The 22,828-nt window shown below is 41.9% G+C and overlaps 1 protein-coding gene across 1 annotated transcript in view; it reads right to left on the reverse strand.

Annotated features, from left to right (window-relative positions):
• Positions 1-1,619, reverse strand: part of GRID1 (glutamate ionotropic receptor delta type subunit 1) — a gene marked incomplete at its 5' end in the record, with an annotated part of 550,600 nt that extends 548,981 nt beyond the window's left edge. The window contains one exon of the mRNA XM_080620875.1: positions 1,541-1,619. Within this exon, the coding sequence (XP_080477001.1) occupies positions 1,541-1,619 (79 nt within the window). The remainder of the gene's footprint in view (positions 1-1,540) is intronic.
• Between the last annotated feature and the right edge of the window lie 21,209 nt (positions 1,620-22,828).

Below are 22,828 nucleotides of genomic sequence, written 5' to 3' on the forward strand. Positions count from 1 at the left end.
ACTGTGCGCGCCTGTGGCTGGAGCCTCCACGTACTGCCCATGGGAAATCTGGCCCTGCACACAGCAGCTCCCCTTTCTTGCCCACCGGACCGCTATTTCCGCGAGGAGTTTGCTCGCCACCACCACTCGGGCTGAAGTTCGTGCGAGGAGAAGCTGAGGTAACTCCTCCTCTCCACTCGCAGGACAGCGTGGGCGAGGAGAGCCGCGGAGGCTATTCCCCCACCTCGGTCAGGGCACTTCCCTTCGGTGCCCCCCCGCCTCCCCACGGGGCTTGCCCCTGTGCCGCCGGGGTCAGGTCTGCCGTGCCCTGGGGAGCGCCAGGGGACGGGAGTCCCCCGCAGCTGTCAGGGCTGGCCCCGTCTCCTTAATGCCTCCGCAATGCTGTCTGCCTTGGCTGCGCCCCCAGGCTCCGGAGGCGAGCGGCGCCGAGAGAATCCCCCTTCCGCAGGCCCCGGAGCCGCCCCTGCCGGGAACTTGGGAGGGGGTCGGTCCTCTCTCTCCCTCCTCGCCCTGGGTCGCAGCGGTACTTTCCTCCCGTCTCCGCGGAGCCTCCCCTCGCCAGGGTCGCTCCCGCCCCTGCCCCCTCCTCTTTTTGATCTCTCATCCTCCCGAAAAGGCCGGTGGGAATTACGGCTTTTCATTTCCCAGCCGTACTCCCGATCATCTGTACTCCCCTCGATCATCCTCCACAAGTGATTCTCTCCCCCCTCTCCGCCCCTAAACATCCTCATTTTCGTTCCTGCTGGTACCTTTCAACACCTGCAAAAAGGTGACTGCAGAGACTCGTTTTTGCTTGCCAGGCTTTCCGCGGACAGCACCATGCCTTGCTCCCAGAAGCCATAAAAGTTCACATCAGCCTTTCTTTTGCCCCTTATTCATCCCTCTCTTCTTCCCACTGCTGATCCAGCCTCCTTGCTGCTCAGGGGTTTAATGTAATGAGATCTTATTCAGACCACAACAGTTGAGCTCACAGACACACACATACGCACACAGCCGCTGCAAATCTCTCCTTTCTAACCCTTCCCCAGCCGAGTTCCCCCGTTCCTCCCTCTCCCCCCGGCATTCCGGTTCGGCTGACACCTGCTACGGCAGGGGATGGGAACGCGGGATTGGGAACCCGGGCTTGAGCTCCCCGAAAGTTTTCCCTACGAGCACGTTCAGGTTATGCCTCGCTCCCGCTGGGGTGTTGGGGGCGGTTGTTTGTTTTCGGTGGCGAGGAGGCGGGCGGCGGGGGGGAGGAAGAAAGCCTTTCCCCGCAAACAGGTCCCCGCACGGGCTCCCCTGCCACATGGGAAACCGCAGCGGCGGCACCGGCGCACACCCCCACCTCACCCCCCCCGCCGCCGTTTCGCCCCTAACTTTACAACCGGGTGGGGGGGAAGGGTTCCGCTGCCTGTCGCCCTTCCCTCCTCTTGTCTCTCCGCAGAGTTGGGTTGAACCGCTGCCTGTGACATTCCCGCGGTTAAACGAGACGCTCCCTTTATTTATTTATTTAGCCACCGCGTCCCTCTCCACCCCCCCGCCCTGCTCCCTCTCTTACCAATGTGGATGATGGAGTCCGCCCGCACCGACACGCACTGAAATATCCAGGGGAAAAGCCAGAGCATCAACACTTCCATTTCCAGCCTCTTGCACAGCACATCAGCCCGGGTTTGGTGGAGAGATTGGCAGGGGAAAAGAAGCAAAAAGGCGCAAGGGCAAGTGGAGCAAGGCAGCGGGTGCAGTGGGAAGATGCCCAGACACCTCGCTTTAGAAACAAAATCCCAAATTCCCCCAGCACCCCAAGAATTTTCCGAGATTGAGAAAAACGGACGATGGGGAGAGAAAAAAGAAGCCGGGGATAAAAAAGCACGGAGGTAGATCCAGGGTTGGCAGACGGCGCAGCGGAGCCTCCAGCGCTCGGTGTGTGCCGGGGCGCCGGCAGACCGCGAACTGCGGAGCGGCCCCCCCGCCGCCGCCGCCGCCCGCCCCCCAGCGCCACGTGACTGCGGAGCCTCGGCGCTCGGTGCCGCCGGGGCACGGCGCGGCGGCGGCGGGGATCGGGCAGCGGGGTGCCCGAGCGGGCGGCATGGAGGGGAGTTCGCAGCTCCGCGGGGAAGCGGGGTGGCTCTGCAAGAGCAGCGAAATTAATCGCAGTTAACATATTTAGATGTATCCAGAATTATAGTATTTTATATATATATGTATAATGTGTGTATATGTCCCGGGGGGGCCCATGCTCCCAGGCCAGAGAGCGGAGAAAAAGGCGAGGCTGCTCTCCAGCATCTCGGTTGCCGAGCACAGGCTCTTCCGCGGAGCCGCAGCCCCTGCCCGCAGGGCGCCCGGCATTGCGTGGCCCTCGCCCGGCCTGGAGCGAGGTCGGCGGGGCACTGCACGGTCGGTGCGGCGCCCCCCCGCTCCCCACATGGAGGTGAGTGCAGGGGGCGCGGGGTTGCGCTCACTGCCGCTCCCCCAACTTCAGCGGCGGGGGGCACCGCGACGGCGGGGGGGGGGGGAGGGGGAGAAGGAGGGAGCTGCCCCTTCCGCACGCTCGGGCCCGGGCCAGGATCCGCTTTTGACTAGCCGAATGGAAACGCGCGATTTTTACCCCGCCGCGGGGAACGAGGGGGTGGGAGAAAGTGGCACAGCAAACCCGCTGCTTGTTTTGTTTTGTTCTAGCTTTCAATGAAATCTAATTCAGAAATTGGACATGCTCAGGCTGAGAAGACTAATTCATCCCCTAAAACAAACGCATCAGTGATTGCAGGCACCCAAACGTGACAAGCGTCTCAATACACCAAGGATCCAGAGAAAACAAATTCATTCAGGAGCCCGAAACGTAATTAAAACTACTGCCAAGAAAATGAGTCGAGAGCAGGATGTTACCAAGATTATTAAGTTGCTGCGGGGCTGAGGCACGGCCCGCTGTAGCGATACGTGTAGATACTGTCGGCGTTTGGGTAGCGAGAGGCAGAGCGATTCCTGGAGGTCGCCGTCTTGCAAGCGCAAGTCTCGTAGCGGAGCGCCGCGGACGCATCCTCCCTCCGGGAGGCAGCGCCGGGGCCCCGGTTCGGCGGGGTGGGGAGCAGCCCTGCCGGCGGCACCCGGGAGCCTGGCCGCAGCGGACCACCGACCCGCGCCCCCCGCCGATATAGCGGCACTAGCGTGTAGATTCAGCACACTTTTTATAACCATCACCTGTACATGCGCTACTAAATTCTCCACATCTTTAGCATCGCTTCCTGGCATGAGAGATTGCCGCAATGTATTTATTTAATACAGCGAACACTCTTTCAATGCAGAGCACAGTGTGGCAAAACCTGCTAATGCTAGGGAGTCAGAAATACAGGTAAGCTCTACAACGTTGGGGAGGCAGAAGAGGGAGGGAACATAGTGTAGATGGAGCAGGGTGAAAGGGAAGGAAGCCAAAATGGAAATGATTGGAACAAGAATGTGTTGATCCACATGCATCAACAGCCTCCTGGTCAGTTACAAGCACAGCTGCTGAACAGGTAAAAGCGGGGGGGAGTAAAACAGGATTTACTTTTAAAAAATAAATCACTTGTTAACCACTCTTACAGTGCTTGTCCTAAATATGCAATTTCACACTGATCAATGCAGAATGATATATACTATGTACTGTATTTCATATAATAAAAACACTTAATCCAGATAATTGGCTTCTGGGACAAAGATCAATAGAAATGTTCCTTATTTGACTACGTTAGCAAATCAAAATTATTTCTAATTTACATTTGCTTCAAAGCAATAAGCACTTAGTGACTTACACAGGCTCTTTAAAAAGTTAAGCACCTATATTGACCATAGTCATATATATGTCAGTAACAAGTACATGTGTGGGAATTAGGAGGGAAGTGTTACCACAGAACCAATCTCCAATTTCCACAGAGGAAAAGAGACTGAATTTATTTGTGTTTGAGATGTGCTTTGCCATCCTAGCCTGAAACCTGTAGAAATATGCATCAATTAACCCTGCAATTTATGCAAGCGTCCAAACAGCTATACTCCAAGGACTTGGGAGCAGGCTTGCCTCTTACTTCAGTTTGTACAGTGAGGTCTTGACCTCACCTGGATGCTTCTGGCTGCTATTTGAACAATAGTAAAATAGTATTATATTAAAAAAAAAAAAAAAAAAAACAAAAAAACAAAGCCACAAACAACCTAAACTCAGGGAATTAGAGAAATTACAAATTTTTCTGTTAAATCCATGAGCAAAGACTGTACATGCAGAAAAAGATCCAGTCCTAGCCAAGAGAGGGGACATGAACCCACAATACTATAAAACAGACCAACTGAAACAGGCCCCAAAAAAGGGCAGAAGGCTATTTGTCACAGCCAGAGGACAACAAATGAGGAAAAGGCCTAAAAGACATCTCAAATCCATAAAACTTGGTTTGTAACATGCAAAGCACAATGAGACTTAAATGGATCGACCACACCAAAAAGAACTGCAACTTCAGTAGCATCTCTGCAAGATGGAAACTTGCAACACTTCACTATCTCCATTTTTAAACTTGATTAAAGTCACCTGGACTATTTTTTCTTTTCCATTATCTGCATTATCCTTTCTTTCTCTTCCCCCTCCCACTTACTGCTTCCATTAGTATTTCCCTCCTTCCAAAACAGCTATCAATGTTGCATTTCTAAGGTCAGTATAAATGAGAGAGCTCATTCCAATTCTGCCATTCATCGTTTGCCATTGGAAGAGCGCTGACATTTTGCGGCGGGTGTACATTGTTTAGATGCAGCAGTCAGCACTAAAAAGCTAATCCATTTGCCAGCATTTTGCATATTAAGAGTGTTATAAGTCACAGTGATATTCCATCATCATTGTGTAGGGGACAACTCATTACACATTACACAAGGTACCACTGGATTTACAGTACTGATGGAAGAATGACATCAGAAGTATGCAAGGTAGATACCCAACTCAAGTGAGAGTCACTATTCAAAGTTCAACTCTGCGGCAACAGATGCAATTCTATGCACATCTCTGACAGCCCTATTACCTTTGCAAACCACTGTGGTAATTTTAAGCTACCATGAACTATTTTTTCTGTCAGAGCAAGCATAGTATAAAACCTGTACCAAATGGGTTTTGCTACCACAAGAGAATGACTTGAGTAAGGGTCCAAAAACTACATTGCAATTAAAACCATAGAATATCCTAGAAAAGTGAACTGAAAGGTTTGTGCAGCATCACGCTCACAGCCTTGTGCCCAGGGATCTGTCCCTCTGTGCTGCCACAAGAAAAACAAGGCACATTTTGAAAGGCATCACCAGAGCTATGATTGCAGGATACGCCTGGATCTGTAAAGCACCTCATGCTTACTGAGCATGCTTCATAAGTAGGAGCTCTGCAAGAGCAGAACATTGATACTCCTATCATATCACAGCTTATGCTCAGACTAAATGGAGTGCTCCAAGATGCATCATTTCTGTGTCTCCTCCTTTCACCTATTTACAATAGCTATGTTGAGGCTTCCCCAGTTAAGACTGGGACAATGGTAGGTGCTTAAAACAATGTGAGAAGCATTGGAGGAAAATCGTGGTTCTTGTTTGGGAAGGAGGAGAGGAGAAAAAAAGACTCACAGACTGGGTATTTTTGACATGGGAAATAGTCTTCTCCAAAGCTATCTCCAACGATTTTTTAAAAATCTTTATCTCGAGCAGTGGTAAGGGGATGGGGAGGATGATACTTTGGTTCCCCTGACAGCCCAAATCCAAAAGGCCCGTGCATTTACACTTAGCTTTAGTAAGAGCTAGCCCCTAAAATATGTGTGCATATATCTCCGTGTGTACATGTAACAGTAATTATTATTACCTATGAAAGTGAATGGAACCCCTCCTCTGTATCACTTATGCAGGTATAAAGATGCAGGAAATATCTCCAAGGTGCTCAGTACTAGATGCTCAATTTATGGAGTCGGAAGAATGAAAATAAAAAAATGATCAAAAAGATTCAAGTGCACAACTTAGTAACGCAGCAACACTCTCCCTCCTTCCCCAATAGCCAAGATGTCTGAAGTTAACACACACACAAAATCAAATTTTATTGCATTTTAGAAAGAGAAATTTGACAGCTCTGCTTCTCTTTGGAAATAGTAATGCAAAAACTCAAACCTACACTACATTCCTAACTTTATGGATATTTGTGTTCTAAAAGTCATTTGATTGTCATTTTCTTGTGGTGACAGCCTCAGGTTTCAGTTGCTTTACTGAAGCTTCCTTTAGCTTATTGAAACCTTCTTTTCTCTTTTCACGGTTGATAGCATAGTATGATAATCTTTCAGCAGTAAATGGACTAGAGTCTCTCTGCAAAAATAGGATGCTGAATTACAGAGTTCTTTGTGGGACAACTGACATTCTTGAGTAATTTGTTGTGTGCCTACTAACAATCTGAAACTTCGTAACAGTCACCACTTTATTTGGATTCACATTTAATTCAGCAGAATACACAAAAACCCTAGGTTTTATTTAATTCATACTTAGGTTTAGTTAATTCCATCAGTTCAATATCTGTTGCATCTTGATAAGATTCATATTTATTTCCTTATTCCTCTCTTCCAACTGTGCCTTTTAACACCCTGTTTTTCTTTAACTCGTGTTTTCTTTACAATAGACAAGGGCTATATAGGCTTTTCCAGCCTCCCACATTTTTGTAGCTGCATAAATGCACTTTCAATGCAGTCCAAGGCAAGCTGTATCAGTGTTGGTAAATTTAATCTCTATCTTGGCATTTGTATTTAATAAACACTGATTCAGAAAAAAAATCAGAAGGAATCTGTTTATTCACAACATTTTAATACCACCAATATACATTTTTGTAAAGCTTTCCACCAATATGGAGAGCTTTAACACACAGGTGGCCAAAGAATCATTTGCCATGGCCATTTGGGATGTGAGTATAATTCAGTTGCAGGAAAAACTCTTTTGGCTTCACTGCTAAGCAAGCTCCTTGTTATTATATCCATTGGATGCTGACTGGAAATAGGCTAAACTCTTTAAGTTTGTTTTCACAAGCAGAGATCCTTTTCAAAAGAAAAAGAAAAAAAAGGAGCAAGATAGGTATGATTGCCACCTTTGTTACAGTAGAGATATATAAGGATGCGAGTTCTTCAAGTAAGAATGTTTATTAATTTTTCATTATTTAATAGTAGCCATATCAAAATAATCTCTGAACTAACTTTATCAGCACTCATCTGAGGAGAGGAGGAAGGAATTTACAAGATTCTCCACCAAACAGATAAAATCCTGTCCAAGGGAACTCTTGCTCCCAATTCTTAAGGCAGACAAGAGAATAGAAATTATACTGTCTCCATTGTCCAAATGGTTAAAAGTTATTAAAAAATATCTTGTGTACCTCTTACTGATCCACCTACATTGTACACACTGTCCAGTCTCATTAGCAGTGGGCTGCCTATTACAGATGATAAGACAGTGCTAGGACAGCTGTCCCTTGCCATCACTGGCAATCCAGAGACAGGCAAATCCAAAACTGAAAACCTAAACAAGAAACCCCCCAGATCTCGTCATTTGTGTAGCCACCACAAATACATAGTGATTTATCTCACACTTTCTCAGGTGATAAGAAGCCAAGAATGATACCTACATTGTATAGTTACTTCACTGAAATACATTTCCCAGTACTCTCACTGTTATAAAATTTATCAACACTTGACCATTAGAATTATATCCTTTCTTTGCTAGAATTGGCTGAAACTGCAGGGCGGGTACATCACCCAGGGAAAAAGCAAGTTACTAGAAGTTATCCTGCAGTTCACTTCAGTTGCCTGAAGACTGGAAAAGTCATGTTCTTGTTCCTTCTCACTTTACCCATCTAGAGAGCAATAAAACCAGTAAAGTAGATGCTGCTGCGTGGTAAAGCAGATAGTCAAAGAAGTCTGAACATGTACATTTGAAAAGTTCTGCCTGCAGCCAAGACACTGATCTTGTATTTGTTCCTACTTCACTGCAAACTCCACTGAGAAGTGCTGTAAGCAGAAAGATTTTGCTATAAGCCAAGAACTTGAACACTGCCCTTTGCTGCATCTCAGGCAAAGAATAGGGACCTTTCCAATTGCACTAACTTTGCCATCACTAAATAATGATGCAGTTTGTGTGTGCAGAATCCTTTAAAGCCTTACAATAGAAAGCACTCTACATGGAAAGTAATTTTACCTTTAAGAAAAGGTGATCTTTCTCAACAGTCCGTTCTAAACCATATTATATTTAATGTCTGTCACAACAGGCCACTTCTCCCAGCTGGCAAGGTCTCTCTTGACTTGCAGTGCTATGTCACAGAGTTGGTTTTGTTGTGGGGTTTGTTTTGTTTTGAGGCCTTTTTGGGCATGTTTATTATGGGGTGGTTGAGTTTCTTTTTCCCCAGCCTGTTTTTGCAACATCTACTTGGCAGCCATTTGTACAAACAAGGGCATATTTGCCTTTTCAATGACTCCATTAGCATTAATGGCAGTCACACACAGAGAGCAAGAGAATGTGTTCTCCCAAGGATCTGTGTTCTCTTCAGGAAAAGGTTGCCAGTCATAGAGTTCATAATTCATACTCATGTTTCCAGGAAGGGATGAAATGAAGATTTTGTAACAGAAACTTGACTCTCATTGTGTGTCTGACTTCAAAATTTATCCTAGCAATGCCCTTGTTTATAGTATTTTTTACTTTAAAAGCAGAAAAAAAAAAAAAAAAAAGAAAAGAAAAGAAAAATCAAGCCAGTATGGCAAACTGCCACATTATATCTTAAATTTCATTCTCAAAAAAGAGGATCTTTTTTTTAAAGGCAGTGCAATCCAGCCACTGGAGCAGAGGGGCCAGGATTCCTGGGCTCCATTCCCATCACAGTCACTGATTCATTTAATGACTAATTGAGTGGACTGTTGCATGAACATTGTATTCAGTTCTCAATTTAAGGGTGAACAAGAACACCAAGTTCCTTTCCTTAGTTGCTGCACACAGTCAGCTGTTCTACTTCTCTAGAAGGTGTAGGGGAAACACGGTAGGTTTATTTTTGGCAGGTGAAATAGGTAATTTCAAGTCTGTAGATCATACAGAGACTAGAAATCTTTTAATCATATTTAAAATAATTTCAAACTGAAAATGTTTCTTGTGGTCCTTGGGACCAGCCTATTCCACGTATCTGAGTCTGGATGCAAACGTTCTGTATCCAGGCTCCACTGCTGACCTAAGTGACAAGACTTCAGCTGTCTAATGATTCTTTCCTTTTCAATTTTTTAACCAGGGAGAGAGGAGTAGCAGGGGATACCACCTTACACTGAGACAGATTGGAAAAGCTCTACAGAGAAGCCCACCCAGAACTACAAGCTGGGTATACTCATTTCCTAGTTACATTCAAGTCATTTCAATTCTGCTAGAATACGCACTTAAACTAGGTCTCCCACCTGAGAAAGGAGCGTCTTGATGACTAGGTGTTAGGGAAGGAGTGGGGTAGGATATACACCTCTTGAGAAACAGAGAAAAAATAAAGCCACCTTGAAATATTCCCATATGGCCTGGTGAGAAAGGGGGAGAGAAAGGAAAAAGAAGAGCCCATACCTTCCTTCCTACTTCTAGGCTGCAAAGGGTGTTTGTGTGTATGAACAGACTAGTTGCCTTTTAACCTAGGTTTCCCTGTGTAAAGAAGTTCATGTCAAGTTGATTTTCTGTGGGCATTTCATGCTGCTCCCTGAAAAGTAGCTATTTCCATGAATACTCATGCCTACGAACACACCCAGGAATTCACAAGCTTCCCAGTGGTTTAAGTCACTAAAGCCACATCTCAGTATTGCCTCGTCCCTTCACCACCTCTCCCTTCCTATTTACACAGCCTGTTAAAAACATAAGTGTATACCATAGATACATTTTGGTAGTCTTTATAGTGTGGTCAATGGAAGTAGGCAACCGAGGACCACGCAGCTTTGTAGCATTCCATACAGCACCGTGTGGGTGTTATTGCCATAATATATATGTTTAAGCCACAGAAAAAATACAAATTAGTTTAAGAGCTCCAAAACATTTCAGTTCATGGTACACAATGTCCAAAAGCACTGAAAACAATGATCTCTTTCTATTGATTTCTATTAGAAATTAACTTAAAAGTATTATTCTACATACCTGACTCACCAGTTCTGAGAGAAAAAATAAGAAGCGGCCCAAACATTTTCCTTTGGGTTTTGGGTTGGTTTTTTTTTTCCCTAGTCTTCTGGCAACTCAGAGATATTGCAGTAAAAGCTTTATGCAAAGGGCGGGGAGGATAAAAAACAGGTGCCCCTTCAAGCATTCAGTATCCCACAAGGCACAGTCCCTGTCACAGAGCACTTGTGAAACTTCACTTACCAACAGCTTCTAAAGCTGATATCTTCATAATACCACTAAATACACTCTGTTATGCTCCCAGTCTAAACTGTGCTGCATTATACAGCAATACCACAGCTATATACTATCCAGCTGAATAAAAGTCTGCAGTTGAAATAGCTTTGTTTGCTGCAATGCCGTATTATCACACGACTATACCAGGCAACATTGATTTTTAAGCAATGGCATTGATTACAACTCTTATTTTTGAAATGCTGGCAGGATACAGCCCTTAGATAAGAACTTTAAGACCATATTTGAATTGCATTTCCCAGCAGCTCTCCTTTCTTTACAGAGACTATGTAATAGAAGTACTCGTAATTCTACTGACTTCAGCACATATTGAGGATTTACACTAGCGTGATTTCAGTAATATGAGCTTTTAGCACTTCAAACTTACACAACTATAATATACTTCAGATTTTTTTTATATTTTTTAATGCAAAACCTTTATATTTTCCCCCACTAGCTAAGAAAGATGCTTGTTTGCCTGAGAGATAAATTTATTAAATTGAATTTGACCTTTTAGAGCATATTTAGGTAGGGATTTCTGTTCCCTGAAAACACGGGCAGATTCTTCACATACTGCTCTGAGTCATGCAAGAGTCTACAAACAAGTAAGCTAAACCACTCTTGGAAGAGTGCTTTACATTTAATACATTGGAGGGAAGGAGCAGGAGAAAAAAAAGAAAAAATCAGCCTCAAACCCAAAGCATATCCTTGCACCTACATTTTAAATTACGTACTTGAGAGTATAAAATCATTACAGACTTTTTATGCTCCCAAGCAGTCCTCCAGATTTATTGCCACATCGTTGCTTGATCAGTTTCCCTGGGGTGCTGCTTATTCCATGCCAAAATTAACTTTTAAATACCTCTCCAAGATTTCTCTGCAGATTGTGCTTTAGTTCTCATATCCTCAATGGCTCCCAAGTTGGTAAACATCTCCTAGTCATCTTACTGCTTTACCAGCTTCACCCAATATGCAAAGTGGGTTTCTTGCAATAATGCACAAGGACCATACTTTTCTGTATGTATGTCTGGCTTATTCCTGTTGGAAAAGCTGCTGAGTGCACCAGTGCCTTAACCTGTGCTGGTCTATCTGCAGATCCACAGAACCTGTTACAGAAGTAGCAATATACTCTTCTCCTCACACAGTAGCTGGAGGAAAAAACAAGAATTGTCAGTCTTTGCCCTTCTTACCACAAACTCTTTGTTTCATTCTCAGGACTTACAAACACCAGAAACGTAAAATCCTAAAGTACACAGTGACCTTTATGACATGAATTACAATAAAGCAAGATTCCATTTCTGAGCCCTGGTTGGAGCATTACCTCTAAATTGTTATTAGCCACTTATGCATTTGGTGGACTTACCATTATGGATAAACTATATTTTACTTTCTTCACTGGTTTGTTCAGAGAGTTTTGATTCTACCACCTGACTCAGGCTTATTAAATAAGACAGGTTTCCCTCTCAAGAGCCAGACTTACAGTCAGGGTCCAGAAAAATCCAGTAGAAACACTAACTGAAGATGCATCCACGAGTCAACCACTCCATGTAGTTCCTATAATTTACCAAATAAAATGCATTTAGGAGAGACAAGTGACATAGCAGCACTTACTACCTTTAAGCCCTATTTTTTACTTCAAGCTTCTCTTTTCAATCTGCATTCATGGATTTCCCCCTAATTAAGCGCAAACCAGCCCTAAGATGAATAAAAGCCATAGCTGCTCTATGTCAACTGAATGAACAGGGCTTACAGAAAGCCATAGGAGACCCAGCAGCAAGCGCCATAGTCCTCCAGAACTTTGAAAACTTTCTGCATTTGGTTTAGGAACAGTTCACACAAAAGAGTGACTTGCCCTCTCCCCCAGCATGAGGCAAAACCAAAATTTCCATACAATAAAAGTAGTAAAGCAGATTAGCCTAGGATCACCACAGTGGAATTGTCACTTCCCCACAGGTCCCTTATTTCATTACCACATATGCTCATAGACTTACTTCACCTAGAGGAACACAATTTCTCTCAGCACTATTACACTATGGAGAGCTGCTGGATAGTTTTACTTTAGCCACTCGAATTTGTCCCATTGCTCTGTTGCCACCTAGTTGGATTTCTTTTGAAATCACCAAAGTTCCTTTTACTGCAAACTAGCTACCAACCACCTTTGCATTATACACATAAAAGAAGCCTATTAATAAATACATTACAGACACCTTTTAGTGAACTTCTACCTCCCTCTAATTTGACATGGAAGAGAAATGCTATTATATTGTAAGGAACAATTATAACAAGACACATCCCTGCAAAACTATGGTTCTTGGTACACTTTATCAATTCACAGTTCGATGTTCTCATCCATTTAAGAAAACAAACCTCACAACTTTGTTTTCTTAGAACCGGACAAGCATATATAATTATTAGGTGCAGTACTTGATTGCACAGACATTTTTTTTCCCATGAGTGCTATTTTTTTACTCCAGTGTGCCCAAGACAGGCAGTTCCACAAATTTTTGGCAATGCCGAATATATGTTAGTAAATAATTTTTCTGTTCAAAGTGAAAGTGGATACAGATGCATGGATTTTGCGTAGTAATCTGGGATGAGTAACTTTGTGTTATAATCTGGGCTCAGTGTTGTTTTCAGCAGTGGCATTACTGGCCACAGAAGCTGAAGCTCTCCATCAGTGATATTGGTCCTTTTCTTTTTGGCCACACACCCACATCATTGCCTGACTACAAAACTGCATGAGCAGCAATAAAATCTATCAGGTTCTTCAAAGACACAGATCATTATCTGGTCATGCACTCATTTATCTAGGTTATTACTAGTAAAAATCACAAGATCAGAAGTTTCTATTATGTAGATACATACCCTGGTTGTGCAGACCACGCACAGGGCCAACTGCCTGTAGCTGGAGAACAACCCTAGAAATTTGCCTAACCGTTAAAGAGATGGAAAGTGCAAGCTGCCCCGCTCCCTACCAGCATTAAGCTGTGTGAGTGGTTCCTGCATCACACTTGCTAGCCAGGTCCACAGTCACAAATCCACAGCTTCTCTCACTTCCAGTGGCAGTAGCCTGTCTGTTCAATTCCATCAGTGGCTGCCACTATATTTTATTGTGTTTTGGCCAATGTGGACTGAGAGGATGCATTTTAAAAACACAGGGAATGATTTCTTCTAGTTAGACTTCTAAATGCTGGAGCAGTTCTCGCTATGTGCAGTTAGGAGTAAATCGTGATTTTTCTGTGCACAGGATGAAAACACTCTTCCGTTAATGAAGGTGGCAACATACCAGCTCAAACGATTTTCCATTAGCACACAATCAAACCTTATATTGCTTACAGAGGGAAAACAGATTCAGGATACTGTCTGAGACTAAAAGGGACTTTTGAACACTGGTGGGGAAATGAAACCAAGAGGGACGCACATTTGTCATCTGTTGGTTTCTATAACCTTGAGCTCATGTTGCTGCAGTGTAGTAGAATAAATCTGTGCATTTATGGATTTCATTTAAAAGCTGAACAAGAAAAAAAAAACCAACATGTTTGAACAACCATAGTTGTACTAGACTGATTCACTACACCGTTTTACTAAGCTAATTTAAGATGAAATAATGCAATGAACAAAATTGAGTGAACAGTTACAGCTGAATCAATAGGTTCAAAGGATCAGATCACTAAATTAATACAGCAACAGATAGCCAAATCAGCTCACAAGAAGAATAAGCTTTCTAGCTCACAGGAAAAATAATGGCTTTGGATTAATTCTATAGAGGATTTAAAGGAAGACCCAGCTCTCTTTGAACACAAGGCCATAGCCTGCACTAGCTTGTATGTAGTGCATAAACCACACTTGTGAGGAACACAGGCAACTGCTGAGTACACTGTTTCAGATTTCAAGAGACAATAAAATACAGGCGAGGAAACAAAGCCAACCAACCAGCAGCAGGTCTGATCTCAAACTTGAGCCAAGAGAAGTTTCCTAACACTGGGATGGTAGGCCCTGTTTCTTGACCTTTCTAATGTCTTATTTCTTGGTCTCTAGCTCACAAAGAAGCCAGAAAATCTTGGCCAGTTTGAAACGCATGAAATTTCTTTTAGCAGCAGCTCAGATTTTTGCCTCTCCATTTCTTCTTCATTTTCCCACCAGTGAAAAGTTTATCAAGAATTCTCTTGCAAAAAGTGTGCCTGCCTCTAGTACTTTGATAATGATGTTTAAGTTAGAACAGAATCCAGCCTTCTATATTGTATTGCTCTAAAAAAGACAACAGAAACAAAAATCAATCCCTTGTTTATGATTTAATGATCACACTCAGAGATAAGGGAAACAAGCTGGTTGACTGCATAAGTACTGAATCTGTGGGCTCAACCCAGGGATAGCTTCAAGCCTGGGCTTTGGGCTAATTTCCTTTCCACCACCACCCTGGTTGGACTATTGCAGTCCTCCTCCATAGTCACAATGCAACCCCTGGCGCTATTGCGGGATCCAGAGAAGCCAGCACAGCTTTTGGGGCCAGACTGTTGCAGCAGAGTGGCTGCACCACAAAAACTGTACTGGAAGCTCAAGTTCCCCCCATAAACAGCCCTTCATGGCCACAGGTCCAAATCTCAGTTCTGTAATCATTCTTTAGGCATCTTGACTAGTAGACAAATAGCTATTAATGAAACTATTATCAGGCTACTGGTTTCACTTGTTATTAAGACAAAGAGGCAGTTTCATTCCTTTCATGACATTATCTGCTGACAAACAGTGCAAACAACTTACAAAAGAACAAAGGTTCCCTTTGTATGCTTGCAAGAAATTTTCCTTACAGAAATAAGTATTTTCTGGAATAAAAATGCAGCAAGATCCAAAATAAGTACCACTTTTTATGTGTAAAAATCAACCCCAGAATGCCACAAACCAAAGCAAATGCTGGTAGGAACCATCTTCCTTCTTCAGAGCTGAGGAAGTCTCAGATGACCTGTTATCTGGGGAGATGCAACTCCTTGTTAAGGAATCACTAGAAACTGCTGATGCAAAACCAAAACCTTTACACAGATGTAGCATCATCAAAGCCTTAAATAAGCTGACAGGACTCTGGATACACAAAGAAAAGGGATGTACCATATAATAAGGGTTCTTTTTAATACTTTCTCTGTTCCAAAGCACACTTTGATTTGCTGATTTATTTTAACGAGATGGTTGATTTCATTACTTCGTACATGAATAAAAGCAGCACATTGCCTTCCTGCTACAAAAGACAATAAATAACATTAAGGGAGTTATATGAGAGAAGGTAGAGTGACTTTACAACAGAAATAATCTCATAATGACAGGATACAGGATAATAGTCTTAAGGTAACATCATAATAAAATTTACAGGTTTTATGTAACACCCTTTTAGATTGATTTTTCTACGTTACAAATGCTCCCATAACCATTTTTTGACATTTCTCCTGCACAGCTGGTTACACCATCCATAAGCAGTCTGTGTCTGCCTGGCATTATTATTATTTTAAAAGCAATTTCTTTCACCTCCTTTCAACTAAGACTTATGTTAACCTAATTGCCAGTTACCACCCTCCCTTCTAAGAAAAGAAAATCTGATTTTCAACCATTTGAAATCCATCTTTATTGTAAACTATGGTATAATTGTAATGCCAATATATGCACATTATAGGAATATGTTTAGCAGAAGAAAAAAAAAAAAGTGGGTGCCACTTGTGTTCTTGGTGTCTAACTTGAAATGTTAACTCAGAGATGAGCATATTCTTACGATAATAACATCATGTATATTACAAACAGAACTACCAGCAAGAGGCAAAAAAGGTACTAGTAGCTTGTTTATGATTAATAAAGTAGTTAACAGAGAAGGAATATTATTCTTGCTGAGTGCTAATTATTCATTTGATAATCTCAATTTATAGGACAATGAAATATGGGGTTTAAAAAATGACATCTGGTTTCTTTTTAATGTATAAGATTTCTGACTTCAGGAGCTGCTAAAGCCTGTGGTTATGAGAACTTGAGCCATTAAACATCAAGAAGTAGGTTGGATATATATCCTGAATAATGTATCCTGTCTTCTTATTCTAATCTATTTAAAAAGCAATTTGAACTTTCATGTAATTGATTTTGATCAGTCATTCAAATAGCATAACACACACAAAATTATATATTGCAATGATCCACAAATGTGATAGAAGTGATTTTGTTCTTTGATCTCCACAAGAGAAGGTGTCTCATGAGGGAAGCTCAAAGAGATACAAAACTACTACAGGCAAAATGGCAACTTTTCTTTTTCTCAAAAAAACAAAAAAAAAAAAAAAAAAAAAAGAAGACAAAAACATAGGCAAAAAAAAATATTCTCTCTTAAAGCACAGAGTTAGAATGGGATGTATCTGCATTACATTTGTCAGTACCTAAAGGATGCATTTTTCTTATATATTAACCATTACAATAAAGCAGTCTCATTATGAAGGTTAATATTGGAATGTATCAGATGTATGACTTCTATACATAATTAAGCCATCAAATGGCCCAATATGCAAGAGCTTAATTTCCCTTTGAGCAGAAACTGCTGGGTTTAGTGCAATTAATGAAATTGTGATTGATTTTTTTAAAATAGGTCATAGTGTATTCATAGCAGCATAAAGGTGGAGGGGGTTATGTCTCTGGCTGAAGGTCCAATTAGGACTAGTGACTCCAACAGGAACCATAAACACTAAGCTGCTCATAGGACAAGCACACACATGAAGAAATAGCTAAGCACTGTCAGGGACAATTTATACTTCAGCAGTCTCCTAGGTATATCAACATATGATTTCTGTTTCCACTTCCAATTGCTTTCACCTAGACTGCATTCTCTGATATTGCCTCAGTCTTCCACCCCTGCCTTGCCACAGTTCTTCATTGTGTTCCTCTGTCATTGCCTGTCAGATAACTGGAAGCATCAGCTGCCCAGGACAGGAGCTGTCACCTTTGCTGTTTCTCTACAGCACTACAACAATGCAGCCTGATGTCTGAACCAACAGGATTATAATGCCTTCCATCCCAGAATATAAAATTCACTTCCCTCATGGAATTTATATAAATGGTAGAAAAAACTACATTTCTACCAAAAATGAGGTCACTGTGTTAAGCTTAACACAGCTCTCAGTGTTAAGACAGGATGATACAAATATTTGAGGGAAATTAAAAAGTTTTGACAATAATATTGCATTTGCATTTTTGATACACAAAGAGCAGCACATGCTGCTTATAGCCTGGAGTCAGGCAGTGTAAGAAAGGCTGTCAAGAACAAAAAGAATAATGTAAAAAAAATTACCTCTCTCATGAAAAGGCATTCCAACAACTTCCAATATCAATCTTTTTAGTGATGCACCTAAAAAGCAAACTGGTGCTCTTTGTCTCAGAGACGAAGTTTACAGGAATCACTGGAATTTGGCCAAAGATCAAGACTAAGTGCAAATGGTCTGCAGCTTTTGGGGTGGATATGGAGAAGTTCCTATTTGTGTCCTACGTATGACTTATGGAGGAAAAAATATTGGTTTTTTAGACAATTTACTGTCAGTGAGATATTCCTATAAAACTCAAGGGAGTCTTAAGCTAATGGCAGACAATTTTAGCAGGAGATAGGGCAACTCAGTAAACCATGCCAGCAGGAATCACAGCAACCTCACTTAGTTTATGAAATGTGACGCAGTAGCAAGCCGAGAACAATGAATAACATCAAGAAGAGCTGAGGAACTAAAATGCTTTCAGATGATACAAATAATTCTAACATGAAAGTTGAAAAACGTTGTCTGTAATTTACTTAAATGCCACTACTAAAAGTGTGTTCAAACTCATTTAAATGAAGGGTGGTTATCTCTGGATGAAGAAATAAATAAACAATGTACACTCACGTCAAAACCTGCCTTAAGTGGAAACACAAATAGTTGTTTTCACCTCTTTGGAGAATATATAATCATGATTCAGCTTATGCTTCCTAATAGTATCTTTTTATTTTCCCCCTACTCTTGTTTGTTAGATCTAAGGCTGCTCTTATATCATTTACCACAAAGTATTTCAGTAGTAACTAGTGGTATGTTTGTTAGAGCAATGTTACAGGTTATGCAACATTTTTTCATTCCTATATTTCGCTTTGTGCTTTTGCAGTAGCCTAGAATCCCCATATGCTTTATCTTTAAAAAGACCCAGAGTTTCCTGGATGGAGCCTCAGAGGACAATATTATCCATGCTTAGCCTGGAGAGACAGATCTTTAGAGGTATTTTGGATCTAAAATGACCCAAATTAAATTGTTCTAAAGGTCACCAAGGGGCACACAGTCATCAATGAGCCAAATACCGGGTAGTTTCCATTGCCTGGAACTTGTAATGAACAGAAGCCCTGCAATTAAACAATTCTAAAAGTTGGGGGGGGGGTTAATTGATCTGAATGGAAAGGTAAATACCAGTTTGTACATTTCCAGAAAAAGGATCCCCGTTAGTACCATACAGAATGTCCAATGCAACAACAGCATGCTGGAGAGATGAAAAGTAAAATACAAGGGAGTTTATTTACAGGGTATACCTTGAGCCTGGTCGAGTTGAACCAGTGAGGTGAAGAGCACACAGAGAAGCTCCCTTTGGCTGAAACTCTGCTCAGACAGAAACTTGCTGCCTTGATCTCTCCCTCACTCCTTTCAAGGGCTCCCAAAAACAGTAAAGCAGAGCCATCTGGTTAACACACTTCCTTCCCACACATCATTTTCCCTCAGCCCCTGCACGTTACGCTTCGGAATCTGCCATCCCTTAGACCTCTCAGCTTGAAAAACGTGACTTTACTGTAAATTTTCCCTTTCATCAGTTGCTTTAAACAGAAAGGATGCAGGGATCTAGCAGCCCAAGCAATGCTGACCGCCACTATAGTATGGCATTTCTAATCATCCCCAAAGACAGTTTCATTATGGGCATCTATAACTTGATACACAAGTCAAATCCTTCTCTTCCTTTAGTGTAAGCAATAGTAATTGTGTATCAAAGATCCAAGGTGAATGGAAAAATAATTAAAGCACTTGCAATCCTAAGAAGTGAAAAATAAGTAGCTTATTTTAAAAATACGAGTGATCATAGTAAAGAGCCTTTATTTCTTCACAAATTGTAACAGTTAAAAAAAAAAAAAAGTCACCCTGAAACCAGTACTAATGTGGCCATTGCTCACACTTTATTTTCACAAGTTTAAAGCACAGTTGCATAGGAAGACATTTGTTTCTGTTCATACCTTCAGACAACGTGGCATACTAAGTCATCGAATGAGAGAAGGAAACAAGATCACTCAACCAGTTCCCTGAAATAGATCTCTCATTTAAGATACATAGTTTAACACATAAAATTCTTTATGTTGTTAGGTACTTTAGGCAGCAACACAAATTCTTTAACAAATTATGAAGCACATATTCCGTAACAGTGGTCAAACAGATCCGACAAAACAAAGAACCTTTTATATGGTTCTTGGATCTAGATGCAGTAAGTAGACTTACGGTCCACCAGTGTTTGGCCACAGTACAGTCCACTGTGAAGCAGTTCACAAAGCATATAAGAGGATTTCTAAACGCATTCCCCAATATCGTTTTATAAAGCTGGTGAGAAAAACCAAACCAAACCAACAACAGAAAACCCCAAACCACACAGAAAACATCTTCAGAAGACAATGTGAAAGCTTTCCTCACTGGAAAAAAAAAAAAAAAGGGCAACTGATATTTTTTTCCTAGAAGTAGAATAAAAGTACATTATATTCTCAACGAATTACTCCTAGCCATAAAGCATATCCAAAAAAAGCTCTGTTCCTTATGGACTTAGTGCCAGTACATCTCTAACGGATCTATGGAGTCCTAGAGAAACTATGAAAAGGTACGTCTCATAGTCACAGACCCAGATCTTATAAAACTAATGTCTTCCAAGAAAGTGTCCTTAATTTTGTTTTGCTGCAGAGAAATGCTATGTAATTTAAAGGAATTTATCTTCGGAGGAGGGAAAGGGAAAAAAAAAATAATTCAGGCCTGTAGTTTAAATGGATGAAGCAATGCTAACACAAGGATGTTGGGAAGGAAAATTCTGAATGCTTATTCATAAATCCACATGCTAATCTTCTTGAGGTGAATACTCCTTCTGCAAAGGAATAAATAAGTCAGAATTAACTTCTGAACAGTCACTTTTTGAGGTCTATGTCCAAAATCCCTGTCCAAACAGAGTTTTGCAAGAGGTTACATCTTGAAGTCTAAAACAGGATCCTTTTTAATGGAATATTCTATGAAATTAGATACATGCCTGAATGTAGCGACATGTATGTCTAAGCCACAGCAATATAGAACCAACTTTAGATATTGAACAACCAAAATCCAGCAGTATTTGCCTCCAGAGTTCAGATTCATTTTTAGATGTGGCAGATTTACTATCAGGACATTTCATAACCTCCTTTCAAAACCTTATTACAACTACGTATTTCAACAGTCTTAAAATAAATAGTGCATCATCAGCTAAGTATTGAAATAAACATTTCACCACTTTATGCATCATCAGCCTCAGTGCATGGTAGGTCATCAACATTTTGACTCACAGCCCAATTTCTGCAATGCTAAATGCAGAAGTATTACATATCCTAGATTAGTTTCACATGGGCATTCCTTATAATGAAGGATAGGCAGAACTTTGCTGAAAACACTTGGATGTTCCAGCAGTATTTCAGTGTTTTCAGGGGAGAGGAGAATGCAGGAGGAACACCATGATCAAGTATTTGGCTTGCTCTTAGTGCAGAACACGGAGTTTTGCCTGACATTCCATATAATGCTTTCAAACACATATGGTCAGTTTGAATTTATAGGTTAAGATAATAATATTTTTTAAAGTGAGAAAGCTTGGTTCTTCTTTAACTCCCTGAGGTAATATTATGTTTTAATATTATTAGGAGGCTTGCCTTGACAGGAATGCAGATAGTAAACTTGAACAAGTCATTCAGCATCCGTTCATTCGTTTCCCCTTTCTGAAACCAAAATAGCAATACCTCTATTTTAGTCATGTTAATACCTATCAAAAAATGCTTGGCATTACAAATATAGATAACTTTTGTCCGCTAAATTCTCCCAATTTATTCCTGTATTACTGCAGTCTTATTTAGGTTTACAATATGATGTTAATGATTTTTCCAATCTAGATTTACCTATTTCAAGTAAAATCATCATCTTTGGTGACCAGCAATTTACCTCAAGAGAAATAATTTTCCAATAGTGCTTCTGTCTTTAAAGGTTCATTTTTTCCCCCTCCTAATTCCCAGGAAGGAGTCATCACATAACTATATGCCATCCAGAGGGACCTCGACACACTTGTGAGGTGGGCTGATGCCAGCCTGATGAAGTTTAACCATGCCAAGTCCAAGGTCCTACACCTGGGTCGGAGCAATCCCAGGCACGGCTACAGGTTGGGCAGAGAAGAGATTCAGAGCAGCCCTGTAGAGAAGGACTTGGGGGTGTTGGTCAATGAGAAAATGAACATGAGCCAGCTTCAGTGTGCGCTCGCAGCCCAGAAAGCAACCGTATCCTGGGCTGCATCAAAAAGAGCATGACCAGCAGGTCAAAGGAGGTGGTCCTGCCCCTCTACTCTGCTCTCGTGAGACCTCACTTGGAGTATTGTGTGCAGTTCTGGTGTCCTCAACATAAAAAGGACATGGAACTGTTGGAACAAGTCCAGAGGAGGGCCACGAGGATGATCAGGGGACTGGAGCACCTCCCGTATGAAGACAGGCTGAGAAAGTTGGGGCTGTTCAGGCTGGAGAAGAGAAAGCTGCGTGGAGACCTCATAGAAGCCTTCCAGCATCTGAAGGGGGCCTATAAGGATGCTGGGGAGGGACTCTTCATTAGGGACTGTAGTGATAGGACAAGGGGTGATGGGTTAAAACTTAAACAGGGGAAGTTTAGATTGGATATAAGGAAGAAATTCTTTACTGTAAGGGTGGTGAGGCACTGGAATGGGTTGCCCAGGGAGGTTGTGAATGCTCCATCCTTGGCGGTGTTCAAGGCCAGGTTGGATGAAGCCTTGGGTGGCATGGTTTAGTGTGGGGTGTCCCTGCCCATGGCAGGGGGGTTGGAACTAGATGATCTTAAGGTCCTTTCCAACCCTAACTATTCTATGATTCTATGATTCTATATGGAGAAACATACACAGCATGATCAGGTGAAGCTTAAAGGTGAAAAATTGACTTTGCTCCAATATATTTCATAGGAAACATTCTTCAAAGTTAAAAAAAAAAAAAAAAATCCACAACAAAAAACCAAACCAAGCCAACAAGCAGAATGAAAAGCAGTCTGTCCAAAACAGCACCTGAAACTATGCAAGCCCTCACATGAAAGAAAGCTAGGACATTTTTAGTAGTTCATTTCTATTCATGCTATTTCCAGGTTACCACATGAACATGAACATTCAAGAAGTGCTAAGA

This window comes from Psittacula echo (genome assembly GCF_963264785.1).
Source record: "Psittacula echo genome assembly, chromosome: 6".
Classification (NCBI taxonomy): domain Eukaryota; kingdom Metazoa; phylum Chordata; class Aves; order Psittaciformes; family Psittacidae; genus Psittacula; species Psittacula echo.